At 38.8% G+C, this 15,915-nt stretch overlaps 1 protein-coding gene across 3 annotated transcripts in view; it reads right to left on the reverse strand.

Annotated features, from left to right (window-relative positions):
• Positions 1 to 1,998: 1,998 nt before the first annotated feature.
• Positions 1,999 to 15,915, reverse strand: part of LOC309489598 (uncharacterized protein) — a 35,425-nt gene continuing 21,508 nt past the window's right edge. For all 3 annotated transcript variants that reach the window (XM_082158447.1, XM_082158449.1, XM_082158448.1), the window contains exons 4-6: positions 12,056 to 12,309; positions 2,928 to 4,725; positions 1,999 to 2,756 (exon numbers count right to left, since the gene is read on the reverse strand). In XM_082158447.1, coding sequence (XP_082014573.1) covers positions 2,741 to 2,756; positions 2,928 to 4,725; positions 12,056 to 12,113 — 1,872 coding nt within the window. In that variant the 5' untranslated portion in view covers positions 12,114 to 12,309 and the 3' untranslated portion in view covers positions 1,999 to 2,740. The remainder of the gene's footprint in view (positions 2,757 to 2,927; positions 4,726 to 12,055; positions 12,310 to 15,915) is intronic.

Here is a 15,915-nt window from a genome sequence, read left to right on the forward strand (position 1 = left end):
ACATTGACTAATAGGTCTGAGAGAAAATCTGCAAACTCTTTTAGGAAATCAGCGTAAGGCCCTGGCGGTCTATATACGGTAGCCAAGGCTAGAGATAATAGGGATGTTTTTCTAACATCTAAGAGCGTAGCATTTAGTACAAGTACTTCAAATGAAATAAACTTATAACCCGTTTTCTGAGTAACATGAGAATATCTCTATAGATTGTTGCAACACCGCCGCCACGGCCAATCAGACGGGGCTCATGCTTATAACAGTATCCAGATGGAGTAGACTCATTTAGACCGAATTATCACGGTTTAATCATTTGGTTTAAGCCAGGTTTCAGTAAGGCAAAGTACATCGAAGCTATTATCTGTGAGTATTTCATTTACAATAACTGCCTTAGGTGTGAGCGATCTAATGTTTAGAAGACCTAGCTTTAGAAATTGTTTTTGTTTACTAATAGCAACATTTTCTGTTTTAATAACAATTAGATTTTTCCTAGATCCTGCAGTAGATTTATTATTTGATCTCACTAAACGAGGAATAGACACGGTTTCTATGCAATGTTCTACACTAGTATTTATATCAGTTAAGTTGGTGCAGCAGAGACTATGATTTGGACTTTTGGTTACTAGTCAAAGGGTATTTAACATTTTGGAGATGTTATCCGACAGAAGATCCGCTCCAAATCTGCTTGGGTGTAAGCCATCAGCACGGAAAAGCCTAGGACGCTCCCAAAACAGATTCCAATTATTTACAAAGAGCAGTTTCTGCTCATTGCACTATGACATTAACCATTCATTTAGCGCAAATAATCTGCTGAACTTTTCATGCCCTAGTCGGTACGTGGGAAGCGGTCCTGACACAATGATCGTTGTTTCAGGCGATGTGCTGCGTACCGTATCGATCAGATTCCTGAAGTCTTTCTTCAGAATCTCCTTCTGGCGCAGCCTGATGTCGTTCACTCCCGCGTGCAGGACCACAGTTCTGACGCGCTCGTCACCGTTCAGGATCTCGGGAACGCGAGCAGCGATTTCAGAAACACGAGCACCAGGAAAGCAGTGACTGTGCACCTTACTTTTACCTAACGTAGCGTGTGCGTGCCGAACAATGGAATCGCCGATGATCACAGCATCGCGTTCTGTTTCGCGTAGAGGGGAGAAGCGGTTTTGTGTGGATAACTCGAAAACCGGGAGGGTCGGAGAGAGTCTTGGTCAAAACCTGACTCGCGTCTTCCGCTGCGGAACCACCCAGGCTTTGTGGTGGCGTGTTGGAGCCGGAGTGAACGAGACCATGGCTGATCGCGACCGATGCTGGGGAATGCACGGAGTAGACGCGGTCGGAGTCAGCGGGTTAGTAACATTAAACACTGATTTGTGTGCATTGGCGCGTGATGTTTCAAGAGCTAAACACCGGTCTCTCAGCTCGGCCTGTCTCAATAAAAGGTCGTGGATCTGTTTCTCAACAGCTTCCAGCTCAGACTGCAGTGCGTGCAGCTCAAATGTGTCCTCACCTGCACCAAAAGGTAAACTACTTACATCTGATATATTCGCCATTTTAACAGATGGACAGTGAGTTAGCAACGAAGCTACCAGTGATGCTATCAATATTAATACTAATTTATGACTGAAGTCTTGGATATAATCCGTCTTTTTAGTGGTAAGGGTGTAGAGTAGACGCACGATAGGCGAAAAAATGTTTGTTTGTAAATGAGTGTGGAGAAGACGCGTTCAGTCGTGATCCACTGGAGTAACCTATAAGAGTATCCGGAGTTGGATCACTAAGGCTTGAGACGCGTCTGCTCAACAGTCCGCGTTGTAACTATGAGGTTTGAGCAGTAGTGCTTCTCAGTGAGGAAAAGTAGAAAATGTTCGTTGTAAGTGAGTTTAAAGAGAAAAATCAAGAATTATAAATCAAATCGATAGAGCTCCAAAAACAACAACGCGTTCAGACGCGACGCATCTGTAGATCACTCAAAGTAGTAAGAGTAAAGAGTAGGCTAGTTTAAAAGTTTCAAGTTTTTCATTCAAGTAGTTTACCAGATAGATTATTATATGTAGGCTTAATATTGTAGGCTAAGCCTACCCATGTAGATTTTTTTTTTTTATTAATTTTATGTTGCTTAATGTTTCACATGATACAGGTGAGCCAGTGCACAATTATATTTTATGTATTTAAATTTTCTGTGCATCATTTATTTTGTTAAACTACATAAATGCCATTATCTGTACCATATCCCAACTGTTACAATAAAACATCAATTGAGCAATATAACATGCATTTTTATTCAGTAGCCTATAAGAAATATTTTGCTTTTTATGTTAAAGACACTATTGATACCGTGATAAATTTACATTCTCAGGAAAATAGCCGCTTATCAGTTAATCGTTAATCGATCGATAAGGTCAATCAATTAATGATTAATGAATTAATCGCTAATTTGCATCCCTAGTCCAAACCATGTTAAGTTTTCACTTTCTCCTCAACTTTTCCCTTAATTTACCAGACACACAAGTCAGATTTTTTTTTTTTTTTTATTCAAGTTGAAGCTGCCTGTTGGAGGTGAAAACATACAATTAAATGTTGTAAAAAACAAAAAGGTCATGTGTCATTGTTTTAAATATGGCAGTTCTACTTGCATTTTTCTCAAGCTGTTGGATTTCCAGCACCAACTTTCTTATCTTGAGTTTTTTATATTGTATGTCAGTATCTATGGCTTCCATTTGTTTCAGGAGATAGCGTTTGTAGACTCCCTTTATGTTCTCTGGGTTCTGTAGGAACAGAAATTTAAGTTATTTGATTGAGTGCTCTTGGCACTTTTTTTGTAATTTCTTAATACTCACTTGGTCACATGTGGTCCCAGACTGAGAGGGCTCTAGAAGGGTGTCAGCATCCTGCTGCCAATAATAATAATTCTCAGCACATGAAAATAAACTACTTACCGTGATCTCAGACTGTGGTGAAGTGGTTTCTCCACTGCATGGATCTTCATATGTAGATTCAGGTAAGTTTTATAGGAGAAAATCTTTCCGCACTGATCACACTTGTAAGGTTTCTGTCCAGTGTGGTTCCTCTCATGTGATCTCAGATTTGATGACTGACTGAATCTCTTGTCACAGTGTGAACACTTGTAAGGTTTTTCTCCAGTGTGGATCATCTCATGTGCTTTCAGATTTGATGACTGACTGAATCTCTTGTCACAGTGTGAACACTTGTAAGGTTTTTCTCCAGTGTGGATCCTCTCATGTTTTTTCACAGATGATGAGTGACTGAATCTCTTGTTACAGTGTGAACACTTGTAAGGCTTCTCTCCAGTGTGGATCCTCTCATGTTTTATCAGAGATGATGTCTCACTGAATCTCTTGTCACAGTGTGAACACTTGTAACGTTTCTCTCCAGTGTGGATCCTCTCATGTGTTGTCAGATTTGCTGACTGACTGAATCCCTTGTCACAGTGTGAACACTTGTAAGGTTTTTCTCCAGTGTGGATCCTCTCATGTTTTATCAGAGATGATGAGTGACTGAATCTCTTGTCACAGTGTGAACACTTGTAAGGCTTCTCTCCAGTGTGGATCCTCTCATGTTTTATCAGAGATGATGTCTCACTGAATCTCTTGTCACAGTGTGAACACTTGTAACGTTTTTCTCCAGTGTGGATCCTCTCGTGTGTATTCAGATGTGCTGACTGACTGAATCTCTTGTCACAGTGTGAACACTTGTAAGGTTTTTCTCCAGTGTGAATTCTCTGGTGCAGTTTTAAACAGTTCGCTGTAGTAAAAGTCTTCTCACACTCAAAGCACATGTACTCTCTTACATGTGTATGTTCTTTCTCATGTTTATGTAAATATTGCAGCAGTGAAAAACTCTTTCCACACACAGAACATGAATGCGGCTTCTCCTTCGTATGAACTGTCAGGTGTTTCTTCAGGTGTGATGCACTAAGAAATGTTTTGCCGCACTGATCACATGAGAGTGGCTTCTCTCTGGTGTGGATCCTCATGTGAACATCAAGACTTCGTTTGGTTGTGAAACTCTTCCCACACTGAGTGCAGGTGAAAGATTTCTTGGCTCTTCTTTTGTTTAAAAAATTATTTTTAGTCTTTGAGCGACTCAAAGGTTTTTCTCCAGGTTTGACATGATGTCCCTCCTTCACTTCACTCAGTTCTTCACTCTCCTCCTTCACTTCACTCAGTTCTTCACTCTCCTCCTTCACTTCACTCGGTTCTTCACTCTCCTCCTTCACTTCACTCAGTTCTTCACTCTCCTCCTTCACTTCACTCAGTTCTTCACTCTCCTCCTTCACTTCACTCAGTTCTTCACTCTCCTCCTCCACTTCACTCAGTTCTTCACTCTCCTCCTTCACTTCACTCAGTTCTTCACTCTCCTCCTTCACTTCACTCAGTTCTTCACTCTCCTCCTTCACTTCACTCAGTTCTTCACTCTCCTCCTTCACTTCACTCAGTTCTTCACTCTCCTCCTTCACTTCACTCAGTTCTTCACTCTCCTCCTCCACTTCACTCAGTTCTTCACTCTCCTCCTTCACTTCACTCAGTTCTTCACTCTCCTCCTTCACTTCACTCAGTTCTTCACTCTCCTCTTCACTCTCCTCCTTCACTTCACTCAGTTCTTCACTCTCCTCCTTCACTTCACTCAGTTCTTCACTCTCCTCTTCACTCTCCTCCTTCACTTCACTCAGTTCTTCACTCTCCTCTTCACTCTCCTCCTTCACTTCCATCAGGTCTGACATGAAAGAAACAAATATTACATTTAATTTTCAGTACATCAAAATAATTCAAAGAGAGAAATATAAAGTGAAAGGACATGAAAGTGAGCCCTGATGTAATAGTAGAAAAAACTGTTATAAAATATTGTGATAATTTGATGCCTTTTTATAAATTGATTGTACTGTATGTCTTTCCATGAATGAGGAAAATTTATCTTCCAATTATTATTTTTAAAACATTATAGTCACGAATCCCTTGTTTCTTTAGCAAGAACTATTAAACATATTTGATCAATGACAAAATTATCTAACATGATATTAACATTAAAATATACAATACTGCCATTTTGACACCAACTTTGAGATTGAAATTATATTTGACTAAAAACGTTATAATTATTAATGGCCGTTCACACTAGACTTTTCCTTGCACTGACTTCCATTCATGCGCATGTGAAAGTGGGACACCAGAAACACAAGCTCAAGTGAATTACCCTGTGAGAAATAACACAAGCGTTTAGCATTCAAGTGGAGTGGATTGTTTATTTTTACATTTTGAATTATTATTATTTGTTATATGTTACATTTATTTCAGTCATTTCACGACCGTTGCAGCGTCTGTAGAAAGTTGCTCAAAGTGTAGAGTGGACGCGGCTTTAACTATTTTTAAAGTAACATTTTTTATTATCTTTATCTATGTCCTACACGATCGATTGCTCCTGTCTGCCTCGCTGCCTGCTGTGAGTGTGTCTGCTTCGGTGCTGTAAGCTCCGTCTTAGCCTCGTATTTCCTTGTTTTGAACCATCATTTACTACAATTTCTAGTTGTTTATATTACTACTAAATACAGCTTACCCAACCCTGGCATCGTTAGCTTCCGTTACTACTAGCACAACACGCTAGTAATTCGCCACCGTGCGCTCAGCTATTTTTATTTATTTATTTTCTCTCGCGCCTCTGAGTTCATAAAAGCTCAGGTGAGTAAGAAACACTCAACAAACACGGTGAGTAATGTCTTGTCCTGTTATTATCATGCGTTACGTCTGAATGCGTTGTTGTTTTTGGAGCTCTATCGATTTGATTTATAATTCTTGATTTTTCTCTTTAAACTCGCTTACAACGAACATTTTCTACTTTTCCTCACTGAGAAGCACTAACGTTACTGCTCAAACCTCATTGTTACAACGCGGACTGTTGAGCAGACGCGTCTCAAGCCTATTAGTTATCCAACGCTGCATACTCTTAAAGGTTACGTCCGTGGATCACGGCTGAACGCGTCTTCTCCACAATCACTTATAAACAAACATTTTTTTTTTTTTTTTTTTTGCATATCGTGCGTCTACTCTACACCCCTACCACTAAAAAACCTAAAAAACCTCATAGTTACAACGCGGACTGTTGAGCAGACGCGTCTCAAGTCTATTAGTGATCCAACGCTGCATACTCTTAAAGGTTACGTCCGTGGATCACGGCTGAACGCGTCTTCTCCACACTCACTTACAAACAAACTTATAATATAAATTAGTATTAATATTAAGGGTGTCACGATTCTCCAAATCCTCGATTCGATTACATTTTCGATTCTAAAGTCACGGTTCGATTCGATTGTTGATTAAATTTTTTTTTTTTTTTTTGAAAGCACAAGCTATGCCATTTTTAGACTTTTATGCAATATAATAATATCTGACCTTTGTTCGCAATGTACCACACACATTGTCAAATTTAAAACGTTTATTAACAACATAATGTAACAATAACTTGCATCTTCAGTCAATTGGAAACTTAAACAATATAACTTATTACCTATTATAGTCCCGGGGCTCCCTGGACTCCTCAGAGCAGTCACAGGCGAATAGCACGGCGTTTTAAATTGGGTTCCCACAGCGTTTGCAACGCAGTACGAGAGAACGTTCTCGTAAGGGAACGTACTTGGTTACTTGCGTAACCTCGGTTCCCTTAGAGATAAGGGAACGAGTACTGCGTTGCCTTGCCGTGCTATTTCGCTCATATCAGGTAGGCCTACTTCGCTTCAGTCGATTTAAACCTAAAGTCCTTTGGCGAGTTTTCTCTGAATTTATACACTTCAGCCGCGTCCAAATTGGCGCGCTCGAGGTTGGCAGGGCGCCAAGCGCTCCTACTCGCCATAGGTTCGTGCAGTTGCCGCAGCACAGCCAATCAGCTCGCTCAGACGAGCTATGATGCTCTCGCTGTGCAGATGCAATGCGTTTTAAAATAAAGGCTTCAATATTCTCGAGAAAAGGAGTTTTACCTATTACAGGCATGCCGAGCTGACGTGACATATGGGGCGTGGCAGCATCGACGATTCCATTTTTTTTATTCGATAATCGAGATTGAGCATTAATTTCGATCGATTTCGATTTAAAATCGAAATCGTGACACCCTTAATTAATATTGATAGCATCACTGGTAGCTTCGTTGCTAACTCACTGTCCATCTGTTAAAATGGCGAATATATCAGATGTAAGTAGTCTACCGCTTGGTGCAGGTGAGGACACATTTGAGCTGCACGCACTGCAGTCTGAGCTGGAAGCTGTTGAGAAACAGATCCACAACCTTTTATTGAGACAGGCCGAGCTGAGAGACCGGTGTTTGGCTCTTGAAACATAACGCGCCGATGCACACAAATCAGTGTTTAACGTTACTAACCCGCTGACTCCGACCGCGTCTACTCCGTGCGTTCCTCAGCATCGGTCGCAATCAGCCATGGTCTCGTTCACTCCGGCTCCAACACGCCACCACGAAGCATGGGTGGTTCCGCAGCGGAAGACACGAGTCAGGTTTAGACCAAGACTTTCTCCAACCCTCCCGGTTTTTGAGTTATCGACTCAAAACCGCTTCTCCCCTCTACGCGAAACAGAACGCGATGCTGTGATCATCGGCGATTCCATCGTTCGGCACGTACACGCTACGTTAGGTAAAAGTAAGGTGCAAAGTCACTGCTTTCCTGGTGCTCGTGTTTCTGAAATCGCTGCTCGCGTTCCCGAGATCCTGAACGATGACGAGCGCGTCGGAACTGTGGTCCTGCACGCGGGAGTGAACGACATCAGGCTGCGCCAGACGGAGATTCTGAAGAAAGACTTCAGGAATCTAATCGATACGGTACGCAGCACATCGCCTGAAACAACGATCATTGTGTCAGGACCGCTTCCCACGTACCGACTAGGGCATGAAAAGTTCAGCAGATTATTTGCGCTAAATGAATGGTTAATGTCATGGTGCAATGAGCAGAAACTGCTCTTTGTAAATAATTGGAATCTGTTTTGGGAGCGTCCTAGGCTTTTCCGTGCTGATGGCTTACACCCAAGCAGATTCGGAGCGGATCTTCTGTCAGATAACATCTCCAAATTGTTAAATACCCTTTGACTAGTAACCAAAAGTCCAGTCTCTGCTGCACCAATCCAACTGATATAAATACTAGTGTAGAACATTGCATAGAAACCGTGTCTATTCCTCGTTTAGTGAGACCAAATAATAAATCTAATGCAGGATCTAGGAAAAATCTAATTGTTATTAAAACAGAAAATGTTGCTATTAGTAAACAAAAACTATTTCTAAAGCTAGGTCTTCTAAACATTAGATCACTCACACCTAAGGCAGTTATTGTAAATGAAATAGTCACAGATAATAGCTTCGATGTACTTTGCCTTACTGAAACCTGGCTTAAGCCAAATGATTATTTCGGTATTAATGAGTCTACTCCTCCTGGATACTGTTATAAGCATGAGCCCCGTCTGATTGGTCGTGGCGGAGGTGTTGCAACCATTTATAGAGATATTCTGTTACCCAGAAAACGGGTTATAAGTTTATTTCATTTGAAGTACTTGCACTAAATGTTACGCTCTTAGATGTTAGAAAAACATCCCTATTATCTCTAGCCTTGGCTACCGTATATAGACCGCCAGGGCCTTACGCTGATTTCCTAAAAGAGTTTGCAGATTTTCTCTCAGACCTATTAGTCAATGTCGATAAAGCACTAATTGTTTTTAACATACACGTAGATAATCCAAATGATGCGTTAGGAGCTGCGTTTACAGATTTATTAAATTAATTTGGGGTCAAGCAAAACGTCACCGGACCAACTCATCGTCTTAATCATACACTCGATTTAATTATATCACATGGAACCGATCCAACCGATATAGATATCATTCCACAAAGTGATGAAGTCACTGATCACTACATGGTAACTTGCATATTACGTACTGCTGTAATATGTCATGCGGCGTCGCGTTATCAACCAGGCAGAACAATCCTCCCATCCACCATAGATAATTTCTCAAATTGCTTATCTAATCTGTCTCAGCTGCTGCCTGAACCCAAACAAACAGATGAACTAGAAGAACTAACTAGCACTATGAGCACCATTCTCTCTAGAACATTGGACGTGGTTGCACCTATTAAATTAAAAAAGGTCAGAGAGAAAATTAAAGCACCATGGTATAACAATACTACGCATGTTTTAAAGAGAGAAACCCGTATTTTAGAGCGTAAATGGAAACAAACTAATTTAGAGGTCTTTAGAATCGCGTGGAAAAACAGTATGTCACGTTATAAAAAGGCCCTAAAAGCGGCCAGGGCTGAGCACCTCCGCAAACTAATAGAAAACAACCAAAACAATCCAAGGTTTTTATTTAACACCGTGGCTAAACTAACAAATAAACAGACGTCACCCGAACAAAATATCCCGTTACAGTTCAGTAGTAATGATTTCATGAACTTCTTCACTGAGAAAATAGAAAGCATCAGAACCACAATTGTAAACGTTCAATCTTCAATCGCGCCTTATAATTCAGCTTCAATTATCACCCCGCAAGAACAATTACAGTGCTTTACAACTATAGAACAAAAAGAGTTAAATAAACGTATCACTTCGTCTAAAACAACAACATGTTTATTAGATCCTATACCAACTAAACTACTGAAAGAAGTGTTACCTGTAGTGGAAGAGCCTCTCCTCAATATTATTAACTCGTCTTTATCTTTAGGTCATGTTCCAAGAACATTTAAACTGGCAGTTATAAAACCTCTCATTAAGAAACCACAATTAGATCATAATAATCTAGCAAATTATAGACCAATTTCAAATCTTCCATTTATGTCTAAAATATTAGAAAAAGTGGTGTCCGCTCAACTGGGCTCTTTCTTGCAACAAAATGATATCTATGAAAAGTTTCAGTCTGGATTCAGACCGCATCATAGCACTGAAACTGCGCTCGTTAAAATCACAAATGATTTACTTTTAGCTTCTGACCAAGGCTGTATCTCAATACTAGTTTTACTTGATCTTAGTGCTGCGTTCGATACTATAGATCACACAATACTCTTAGATCGACTACAAAATTATACTGGTGTTCAAGGACAAGCATTAAGCTGGTTCAAATCATACCTATCTGACCGCTACCATTTTGTCTATTTAAATGGAGAAAAATCGATCATAACTCCAGTAAACTATGGAGTGCCGCAGGGATCTGTATTAGGCCCTCTGTTATTTTCAATATGATGCCACTTGGAAATATTATAAGGAAACATGGAATTAGTTTCCATTGTTATGCTGATGACACTCAAATATACATTTCATCACGGCCGGATGAAAACGCTAAAATTTCCAAATTGACAGAGTGTGTTAAAGATATAAAAGATTGGATGACGCGTCATTTTCTTTTATTAAATCCAGACAAGACAGAGGTAATACTTATCGGTTCAAAAAACCGCCCACAAAACCTCGCACAATACAACTTTAACATCATAGGATGTCCTGTTACTTTATCCTCTACAGTAAAAGACCTGGGTGTTATACTCGATTGCAACCTGTCTTTTGAAAATCATATTTCATATGTTACAAAAACAGCCTTTTTCCACCTTAGAAACATTGCTAAGCTACGTAATATGCTATCAGTTTCTGATGCAGAAAAGTTAGTTCATGCATTCATGACCTCGAGACTGGATTACTGTAATGCTTTATTAGCTGGTTGTCCTGCATCCTCAATAAACAAGCTACAGTTAGTCCAAAATACCTCCGCTAGAGTTCTTACGAGATTAAGAAAATATGATCATATAACACCGATTTTATCATCACTGCATTGGTTACCTATAAAGTTCCGTATTAATTACAAGGTATTGCTACTGACTTATAAAGCCCTAAACGGCTTAGCTCCAGTCTATTTAACAGATCTTCTATCACCCTATAATCCATCGCGCTCTTTAAGATCACTAAATTCAAGGCTTTTGGTCATACCTAGGATATCCAGAACCACCAAAGGAGGGAGAGCATTTTCACATTTGGCTCCAAAACTCTGGAATAGTCTTCCTGATACTGTTCGTTGCTCAGACTCGCTCTCCCAGTTTAAAACTAGATTAAAGTCGCATCTCTTCAGCCAGGCATTCATATAATCCCACAGTTCAAAATACAATCCGGCCTCTAGCTCATAAATGCCAGAGGAGAACTGGCCCCCGACTGAGCCTGGGTTCTCCCAAGGTTTTTTTTTCTCCATTAGGTCACCTGATGGAGTTTTAGGACACCATTAGGTCACTTGATGGAGTTTTTCGGTTCCTTGCCACTGTTGCCTTTGGCTTGCTCAGTTGGGGATATTTTGGGGATATTTAATTTAATTTTATCAATCAATAAATTCCTCTTGAAACAAACTTTGTTGTATTATTTTAATTTAATACTGTGAAGCTGCTTTGATACAATCTGTATTGTGAAAAGCGCTATACAAATAAACTTGACTTGACTACATGTTTCACTCAACCCTGTTACTCCTGACATGATTTTCCTCCTTTTAAAATACAGTATTTCTTAAAAATAAAATTCACACAGGAAGTGACGTCATCTAGGCTCTTTCTACAGCATGATGGGAAGACAAGAAAATAATCTCAATCCATTGTCTCAGTTTTTACACAAACTTTAGCATTGACTGTATTCATCAACCCTGTTACCAAAGTTACTGTAATAATCTCTATAACTATGAGTAACTTGTATGATATTTGACAAATACAACTTTATCAGTAACTTGGTGTTTACTGACTATTCCTAAAAATATATATTTTGTAAACTATGTTGAAAATGACTAAAATTCTGCTGCTACTTGGGAACAAGATATAAAATAAATGTAAAATAAAACAGTTAAAACAGTATTTAGCCTGATCTGATGTTGACAATCAATATAAAAATGTCTCAAACCTCCCTTTACTGACCATTTGAAAATAAACCCAGAACATTCTGTACCGTTTCATAGTTGAACTGTTTATCTAAATGTGATGAAGTGCTTGACTGTTTCCAACATGAATGTTCTTCAGCATCATGAATGAATGAAGAATAAACACCAACCTCTTTGTTCTTCAGGATCTTCAGTGTGTTTCATTCTGCAGGGTTCTGGATCACTCATGTTCTCACTGTCCTCTTTAATAAACTCAGTCTTTGCAGATTTCAGCTCTTCCTGATGCTCTGATGCTCGTCTTCACTTGTGGCTGATGGGAATTTACAGCATTTATTGGAGAATTACTGTGGGAGGAGCTTCACTGATGATGTGATTACAGTGGGAGGAGCTTCTCTGATGATGAAGTACAGTGGGAGGAGCTGATCTGCCAAAATCAAAAATATAAATCACTGAGTTTGTTTTTATAATAAATGACACTTCTAAGCATGTATGTCTGTCTATCTATTCATTGTACAGTAACTGATGCTAATTCATTAATTATTTTTACTATTTTTATTGCTAATCTTAACATTATTCTGCTTCTTCATTCAAATACAGGTATCTAGAAATATAGAAAATAATATAAATAATTGTAATTCTTCCAAACATAAATAATGGTAAGAAAAACAGAACAAAATCATAAACACAGAAATAAACGTACATATAGTAACCAACAAATACCCTCAGTCTGCTGACACCAATGAAATGAGCTTTAAAGGTGCCCTAGAATTTGAAATTGAATTTATCTTGGCATAGTTAAATAACAAGAGTTCAGTACATGGACAGTGTGTCTCAAACACCATTGTTTTCTCCTCCTTATTTAAATCTCGTTTTTGAAAAACACCCCTAAAAATAGGCGAATCTCCACATAACACCGACTGTGACGCAACAGTCGGGATCATTAATATGTACGCCTCCAAAAATGTGCATATGCCAGCCCATGTTCAAGGCCAGGCGGAACTGCGCAGCCGAATCATCGTCCGAATCATTTTTCTTCGAGAGACATCATGGCTTGCAAACGAGCGAAGCGGCAGTTGCTCAGTGTTTGGTACAAATGAACACAAAAGTATTTTTTTAGTTCCTTCATCTGAGCCTCTGAAGAACCAGTGGGTTATGTGAATGTCTGATGTGTAATTGTTCAAGTTCAGACAGATAATCTTTCTCTCAAAGTCGTTCAATACTGTTTATGCATCAGTAAATCAAGCCAGTGACTAAACGATCAACTTCACATCATTTCTCTTAGTAGGATGAAAATAATCTTACTTAAACTGTGATTAACCCTCTGAAGTCTGAGCTGTTTTCTGGGCCCTGGAGGTGTTCTGACATGCTCTGACATTTGTGCTTATTTCTGTTACTTGTGACATTGTCATGGCTAAAGTCTGATTACACTGTATTTAGCACAAACTCTGCTACAATAATATATCAGCAGCATGTATGTAAAAGTTTGTAGTTTTGAGATAATGACATTTATGCGTGGTTTGTGAAAATACCAAAAAAAATTGTCACTGAAATAAGGCCATGAAACCCATACTGATTATTTCTTCACAAGACTTTTGAAAATTGTATCACGTAGCCTAGAATATATGCTCCAAAACTATGTGAAAATCACTCTGACTGCTCATTCAGATAAGACAATATATTGATTTTAAATTTCTAAGACGTGTTTTGTGTGAGAAAGCCATATGCGAAGAGGCGTGATCATCTCATGAATATGTAAGCCTTCAACACCTGAGAAAGACAAAGACACTCCCCTAACTGCCCTATTAGGAGCGATCAGGCCCTGTCATTCAGAGCAACCTTGCACAAAGAATGAGGAGATTTAAAAAACAATGGCTTTTAGATTGTTTGGATTTATTTACAACACATCATAATCCAAAGATACACAAAAAATGACAAAAGAGCACATTGAAAACAATGATCCAAAGACAGAGACCTTTGTGCCATTCCTAAAAACCATAATGGGTTATTTTTGACCCAACTCCTGGGTTAAAAAGGGACCAACTAATTTATGGGTTATTTCAACTCAGAAAATTGGGTTATGCTTTTTGACCCAAATTCTGGGTTAAATACCTGACCCAAATGTTGGGTTTAAAAAACCCAACATCTGGGTAGAAATAACCCAAAAATTAGTTGATCCTTTTTTTAACCCAGGAGTTGGGTCAAAAATAACCTAACTTGGGTCACTATCCCAGTATGCCTTATTTCAGAAAATTAAACTTTGTTTTACATTATATTACACACTTCACGCACTTTTAAATTTTTATTGCATTAAATAAAAATCTATAAGAAAAAACAACACACTTGGACATGTTTATTTTCATATTTATTTTAGGTCACACTGTAATAACAATATTAGAAATAAAAACTAGAAAAATAAACAACAATTCTCAGAAGAGCCTCAGGAATTTAAGCCTGGGGACAACTTTGGGGACAAGATTTTTGATAGTGTCCTCATCAAAGAGAAGAAATGCCTCCTCATCTATCTGAAAGACAGAAAACAAGACAACATGAGTATTGTTAATAAGTCGAGACAATTGTGAACCACTCACCAGACACTCTTTCATTATCAAGCTAACAAATAATCACTTTTAAGGTAATGCAGTGGCTTTTTTTTTTTTTTTTTTACGTGGCCCAAATTGCTAGTTAACTAATGTGGTTCTTTTGCAGCATTAACATTACCCATTTTGTGTGAATGACATATTTTCTTTCATTAAAGGTCCCATTCCAAGGATTATTTTTATTATTTTATCATGTTTCCAGGGGTGCCCTTATAATGTTAGTATGTTTTTTAGATCAAAAATTGTTATAATTTAGAAATAAAAGGCATATTTCCTAGCCTGATTTCATTCCCTGGTTTGAACACTCTGTTTGAAGGGGTGTGTCTGCTGAGAGACTTCAGCGTAAACGCCCTCTGCTGTGATTGGCTGAAATGCTAGCATATGAAATATCTGGCATTACATGTGAAACTATCTGGAAAACTTTTACTATTACACGTTTTTACTATTACAGCTATCGGGATTAACGAATCGTGAGAAGTTTTTTAAGTATTTAGATCTATTTCAATCACATAAAAAATTGCAGTGACGAGCATTGAGCAGATGACAGCCTGTTGATCGCGTGAAAAAAGATCTTATCATTGCAACGCAGTTTCAGCACTCACTAATGATTTCACCAATGCAAACATGAGGCATATAAATACAGTAAGAGCTTCGTTGTGCAGTGCAACAGCGTCATTGATTTCATAACGAGTTTTGGCAAGTGTCCATATTAAACTCGCGCTGTGTGATTGACAGCTTGGACGATTGGAAAGGGGTTGTTCTTTGATCGCTTTCTGTATATTAATCACAGTTTAAGTAAGATTATTTTCATCCTACTAAGAGAAACGATGTGAAGAGTGATCGCTACTTCCATATTAAATCACTACTTGTACTTACCGCTTGCTGGAATATAGTTGAAATTTCCCCCTTCGTCAATATGAAACGCTGAGAGAAGCCTGCTTGATATTATCCCAGGTTAGAAAAACAGTCCGTGGTGAAAAGGAGAGAGCAAACTAACAACTTCGAATTAAACTTTTGCGGTATCCGATTATAGGTAAACATCAACCGTCTGTTGACATTTCGCCATCAATACGCCTGTGTTCCTGTGGGCGGAGGTTAGTCTAAACACGGTTCTGGTGATGTCATTAATGCAGGAAGTAGAGGGGTGTAGTCCAATCGAGCCGTTTTATGTAGTCAACTTCTGTTAAATAAAATATCTCGCTTGGCATTGAACTTTGAGCTTTATAATTTTACAGATATTATTTACACTCTAACAACAACATTACACACTAACTAAAGTTTGAAACATGGGATCACGAAGAACGGGACCTTTAAAAAGTGTAATGACAGCCCATTCTTATGCATAACAGCTTAAAGACAAGGCACAATAATTTTTTAGGGTTGTACATACCCCACTGTCGAAGAAGTTGTGACTTTCACAAAATCTTGCACTG

This window comes from Leuciscus leuciscus (assembly GCF_965113295.1).
Source record: "Leuciscus leuciscus genome assembly, chromosome: 1".
Lineage (NCBI taxonomy): Eukaryota > Metazoa > Chordata > Actinopteri > Cypriniformes > Leuciscidae > Leuciscus > Leuciscus leuciscus.